This window comes from Echinops telfairi, unplaced genomic scaffold (genome assembly GCF_000313985.2).
Source record: "Echinops telfairi isolate 266 unplaced genomic scaffold, ASM31398v2 ScPeMD7_7421;HRSCAF=8459, whole genome shotgun sequence".
Taxonomy (NCBI): Eukaryota; Metazoa; Chordata; class Mammalia; order Afrosoricida; family Tenrecidae; genus Echinops; species Echinops telfairi.
The window spans coordinates 9562243-9568551 of NW_022111321.1; the positions used below are offsets into that span (position 1 = coordinate 9562243).

General features: G+C 38.8%; 1 protein-coding gene across 1 annotated transcript in view; it reads left to right on the top strand.

Annotated features, from left to right (window-relative positions):
- The window catches only part of CNTN5 (contactin 5), a 1071081-nt gene that overhangs the window by 903697 nt on the left and 161075 nt on the right, over window positions 1-6309 (top strand). Inside the window, exon 17 of the mRNA XM_045297732.1 lies at window positions 783-958. Coding sequence (XP_045153667.1) covers window positions 783-958 — 176 coding nt within the window. The remainder of the gene's footprint in view (window positions 1-782; window positions 959-6309) is intronic.

A 6309-nucleotide genomic window follows, 5' to 3' on the forward strand; every position in this document is an offset into this window, starting at 1 on the left:
GGCTCTCTACTCCACCAAAGAGTTACAGTCTTAGAATCCCACGGGGCAGTTCTACGCTGTCCTATTGTGTCTCAGTGACTTGGTACCAATCAGACAGCAGTAAGTTGGGTTTTGGTTTTATAAGACAGGTTAGAACGGTCACTGAGTTTTGGACGCTGTCACTCCTTGCAGAGTGGAAATTCCCATCTTTCTCCCACGGAATAGCTGAAGGGCTTTGAACTGCTAACCTTGCTGTTAACAGCCCACCAGGGCTCACAAGGTAATCTGTAGTTGTCATGGAATGGTGTTTTTTAATTCTTAGGATTGTAGTTTGTGGGGAAGTGCTTTTTGTATGTAGCCTTGTGACCTTATGACTATTGTCTTTAAGGAATTGGGCTTCTGGTTTCTTTCTACCAAAATATGAGGCATTTTTAATAGTAAAATCTCTTATATTTATATGCGAGCATACTTGAAAGTGGCTAGGGAAATTATAGCACCTTTCATTTGTTTATTTTATTTCCCAAAGTCAAATATTGCTTCTAGTTCTCTCTCTCTCTCTCTCTTTCTCTCAGTTAACTTCTTAATTGCTGCAGAGACTTTTAGATCATTAAGTTCAGTGCACACCCAGAGAGAGCAAAATAAAATGCACTAACATTCAAGAAAAGCATAATGAACTCAGTAAAATATGAACAACTGTCTTGTATAGATTTTTTTTGTATTTTCCTTTGTTCCATAAATCCATGTCGAATGCAGGGACCGACTTCATGTTGGTTGTATTAACGAATGCGTTTCCACTTGTGTAGAACCTACGCGGATAGAACTCACTCCCAGAAGAACAGAGTTGACAGTGGGGGAGAGCGTTGTTCTTAACTGCAAAGCAATCCATGATGCTAGTCTGGCTGTCTCCTTCTCCTGGACCCTCAAAGGACAGCCTATCGAGTTTGAGAAAGAAGGCGGACATTTTGAAAGCATCAGGGTCGTAAGTGAATACACTTTTATTTTTGTGTGCTAAATAAGTTAAACTTTTTTGATTGAAGTATAGAAACGTTCTAATCTTAATGAAATGCTAAGGGTGAACAGGAAAAATCATTTTGATTTAAAAAGATTATCTTCTCATATTTTGTGCTGTATCAAATGGTAAATATTCATATTAAAACTCCCGTAAGAACCTGGGAGTGGTTCATTATGTAAACCCAATATCTTTCCCACTTCCATTTACTTTATTAATATGGTCAACCTTTACATACCCACAACATCTCAGAAGATGTGTTGCTATAGAAGGGGCAACTATATATATTTTGATGTGTTCTTAAAAGTCATTACTGTAAAATAAATGAATGACAATAAGCCTCTAATTAATATTCCTCAAGATATAGCAATTTGTAAAAATTGCTTAATTTCTAACAAACTATAGTGCTAAAACCTGAAATCAGTAGTCATAAGTACATAGTAGCCTTAGATAAGCATTCACAGACACATTCATTTCTTAACCTTTAAATCTCTGTCTTTCATCACATCTAATTTTATCACGTTATCTCAAAGGAGTGGAAAATATTTTGAACCTAATTCTACAGAACCATCACATAGCTACCCACTGTCCTAAATCTACAGAGTGTGGAGTGAACCTCCTATCAATGACTCGCTTAAAAAAATGGCAGACATGAAGACAAAGGCAGAAAAAGACAGGCAGAACTAGAAAGGTAGAGAGAGATTTAAAATGAAACCTCCCTGCTATATGGCTCATAGGATAAAATCAAGTAAAATTATTACTGACAAATCTAGTTTGAAATGTTGCCGTATATACTTATTAATTTCAAGTTATTTCTTCAGAACTTTGCAAAAGCATCGGAAAAATCACACCTGTAGTGAGCCCAAACATATAAAACTCATTTGAGCATGTATTTCATTTTTAAAGTAATGTGATGCAGTGAAAAAAGTCCTGGGCCCAAAGTCAGAAATTTTCCAAATCAGATTCCAGGCCGCAGCCGATTCATCTACATAACATAAAGTCCGTCATTTAATTTGGCATTACGCTCATGGAGAAGAGGTGAAAGAGTGGGTCTAGAAGAATCTCTAAGATTTCTTCTAGCGTGATGATCTGTTAAATTTATATCTGTCTGTGGTATTTGCCATTCTCGCCAAAATTAAACACGGGCTTCCAAAGTATTCCTCTCCTCCAGGTTTCCTTTGTAGTGTATTAGAAAGACTGTGTAAATAAATAATTGAAAGCACCAGTTACATTGCTCATCATCTCATTCAAGTTTAGATCTTGTTTAATTATCAATGGTCACTTTTCAGGCAGAATATTTAGATCACGTTAAATAACACATCGTCCTCTACTTTGTGGTTTTCCGCCTTCTTACCTTAGGTGGCTGATTACCTCAGGACCAAGAAATACAGCACCTTCTAATCCATACAGACTATTACCTCTTTTCAGATGATCTTGTCAATAAACACCAAAAATTGAATGAACAATCATATAAAAATAAATGAGTGTAAAAGGAATAATGGCCTCTCCTCTTAAGTAGAACCTTCTTTATTTTAGTTAGAGTAAACAGTGTGGTGGCCATATCCGACCTCCTCTGGCTTCCCTTTTGCCACGAAACAGAGGTCAGATGTGCCTCCCTGCTCTGTCTTCTTTACCAATTTTGATGCCCATAGGTTCTTCCTAGGGTTTTCTACTTCTATGCTGGGTCCAATCACCCATTGCAATGGCCACACAAATTGCATAGACAATACTCATAATTATGGGAGTTTATTAGGGCAATTAATAGATTCCCAAAAGTCAGGATCTGTAAACAGTCAGGATGCAGTCAGGGGTCCACAGCAACACCTCTCCTCAGTGAAAGGCTGAGACTCTCTTTGGTCCTCTGCCTCTCAGGCAGGTGGTCTCCTGGATTCTGTATCTGTGGGCTAGGAAGCCAATCAACCTGTCATTCTGTCTCACTCTCCCCCAGTCTTGGGCCAGATAAGAAGAAGGGGCCCACGGTCTGGGCTGTTGGGGAGATCACAGAAAGACTCTGGGAGTAAGAGAGCCAAGTGTGGGTGATCTTAAGGCTTGTTTTCTTTCAGAGCAGTTTTGGCATCACCGGAGGAGTCTGTTCCAGGTCAGCATAGAAAAGCAGTCTAGTGGATTCAGTAACTTAAGTAGAACACATGCCTTTGATTGGCATTAACTCTCTAGGTTAACTACCCTGGGATCTAAACTTGCCAGTGGTGATTAAAGGGGGTAGGTACTAAAAGAAGAAGAGGCTACTTTGACACTACCAAAACCAAACACTGCTATAAAGTCAATTCTGCCTCATGGAGACTTTATAGAGCAGAGTAGAACTGCCCTTACGGGTTTCTAAGACTACTTCTTTATGGGAATAGGAAGCCTCATCTTTCTCCCTCAGAGCACCTGGTAGTTTTGAACTGATGACCTGGAGGTTAGCAGCCCCAAAAGTAACCTTTGTACCACCAGGGCTCCTACATAGGATTCAATCAGTCAGTTATCTGGGAAGAAAATATACCAATGATACGGAGAGTGAGCATCTGGTAAGATGCCCACATGAGACTTAACGAAGTTCTTTCCTTCTCCACTAGTTGCACTGACGACCTCTATGTGCAAACATTGGTTGGTGAAGCTCTCCACTAAATCTTATGTAGACTTTGTAACATCTCTACGTAATGGTTATTATTATGCTTTAACTAAACTATTGCCTGGGGTGACACTCAAGAGAATAAACAAGTAATTTAATCATATATTTTTAAAAGTTATTGCTATTGAATTTAAATTACAACACATGTAATGAAAAAGAGGCTTCTATTTTGTCTGTTATTTTCCATGGTCATGTTTTACAAAACCCAACAATGGATTTGGAATGAATCCATTATTGAAGCCAGCAGTGGAAGGATCCACTTGCTCCATTTCACTCAAATGACATTTTTTGTGGCAATTGACATGAATTAACCAAAAGTGATAAATTAGCAAGGCTAGTCTTAAGATTTTAATTTATAACTCAGTGCTGTGAGGGATTCAGAGTAAAACAGCTGGCCTTACCAGCACAATGTAAGGGAAGACCGGGATGGTTTATATAACAGAGCCATCTCTGGAGGGCTGCGTGCACATGGCTGGAGAAATTAGTTGGTATTTGAAACTTCTTGTGAGTGGTAGATTTTGTCCAGAAACTCAAGTAAAGATAGAAAAGCAAAAGAGCTTAGTTTTGGGACCACTGTGTAATCTTAACCTAGACAGCACAGGGAGGGTAGATACTAGAAAAGAAGTCAATATTTGTTGACTAAATTTAATGAAAACCACAGGGGTCTTGTTGCAAAAAGGCCCTGATTTCCATGCTGTGAAAATTGGCGTTTAAGATACTTTTAACAACTGCATAGAAGAGAAATTGAACAGCTTACAGGCCTTGCTTTCTCCCCAGATTGATTTATCTGAGCTTATAATGAGAAGGTGTGAGAGGTTATCAATAAACGCATTTGCAATTGTGTTCTGACACTGTTGTCTATGTTAGTCAGGGAGCCTATTAGTCACAGAAAGTTTGAACAGCACTTGAGCAATTGCCAGGTAGCCCCTACTGTGTCTTAATGGAAAACTCTGGTGCTCAACTGTTCTCCAGTGACTTGAAATTCTGATATATTCATATGTGATATAAGCAAGTTTTAATCCTTAGAATGCACAATGAGTAGTTACACTGAATGTACTCATGTTACTCATGGCTGTCCATAATTTGCACTATATTTTGGCAGAGAAATTATCTCAAATGTGTGTCGTCAGTATAGTCTGCTAAAGAATTGGCTTTTTTTTTGGTAAAGTCTCTAACCTCGCAAATTTCCCCAAAATTGGACAGCCAAACCAAAGAATGATATTTAAAAAAAAAAGGAAAACTTACTGTCACTCGATTCTGGCCCAGAGCAATCCTATCAGATAAGGAAGAATTGTCCTTGTGGGTTTCCAAGATTATAACTCTTAACTGGAGTAGAGAGCCCCATCTTTCTCCCACAGAGTGGCTGGTGGTTTTGAACCACTGACCTTGAGGTTAGCATCTCAATGTATACCCCACTATGTCATTAGGCTTCCCTAAATGTGGTATAGCTGCACTGTTTACTCGGTCATTTACCCAGTTCTCTGCTGCAACAATACACTCAGGAAGGCAGAGTGGGGGATATTGGACCCCATTCTTTGCTGAGGAAACTGCATAGTAAGACTTTCCAAGAAGTAAACTAGGGAAACAGGATTAGATACAGAGTGATTTTTAAAACTATATTATGTTAATTCTCCATTCAGAATACTTGCCTCTCCATGTGAACCAGCACCTACTTCATGCCCCACTCTTCTCAATGAGCTGAGGGAGATAAAAGGAGGGTTTCATTTTTCCTGCAGTGAGCTTAGAGATGGCACAGGAGATGAGTAAGTCAGACAGAGAAAATCAAAATCATTAAAAATTATTAATGTTTTTCATTGCTGTCAAGTAGAGTACAGATAGAAAGATGATAGTTTGACCTTTTGTCCCTGGGGAGAAAAGCAAAAAAGTAATTGATCCAGGTTGAAACTGAGCACCAGCTGTGTGTCAAGTCAGCAAAAACTACATATAACCTTCATCCAGTATCTTCAAATTCTCATGAAATCATATGGCTTTTTAAAAAACCCCCTGCCCTTGAGTCGATTCTGACTCATAGTCAGGCTATGTAGAATTTTGGAGGCTATAAACCTTTACTGGAATTTATAACTTCATCTTTCTCCTATAGAACAGCTGGTAATCATATCGGTTTGTAGTCCAATGCTTATCCAGCAATGCTAACAGACTTCGTCATTGTAGAAGGCAATATGGGGCCCAGGTCTCAAAAGCTGGGTACCATTAGGATAGGCAAGGTAGAATAGGTGAATAGAATATTGGTGATCACAGGTGAATAGAGTATTGTATCTGAATTAGGGAGCATCTTGGCGATTACTGAGTTTGTCTTAGATGATACCAGGACTCCCTGACAGTGTTCTTGGTGTCTGTTGTCGCCTTTTGAGGAATGAGGAACTCACTTGTCTGAGGCAGTTCATTCTATTAATAGTGAGATATGAATGCTAGAAAGTTAAAGATAGGAATATTTATTATAACCTGTGTTCCAATCATGAAATTTATAAAGAAACATATCTTACTCATACTCATGGTTTGTAGTTTCAATTAGGGTAAGTAGATTTAAAAAGGGTCGTGAAGAGGAGACGTGCCAGTCAGGGTGCAGTATACCACCAATGAAACATACAACTTTCCTCTAGTTCTTTAATGCTTCTTTCCCCCCACTTTCATGGCCCCAATTCTACCTTACAAATCTGGCTAGACCAGA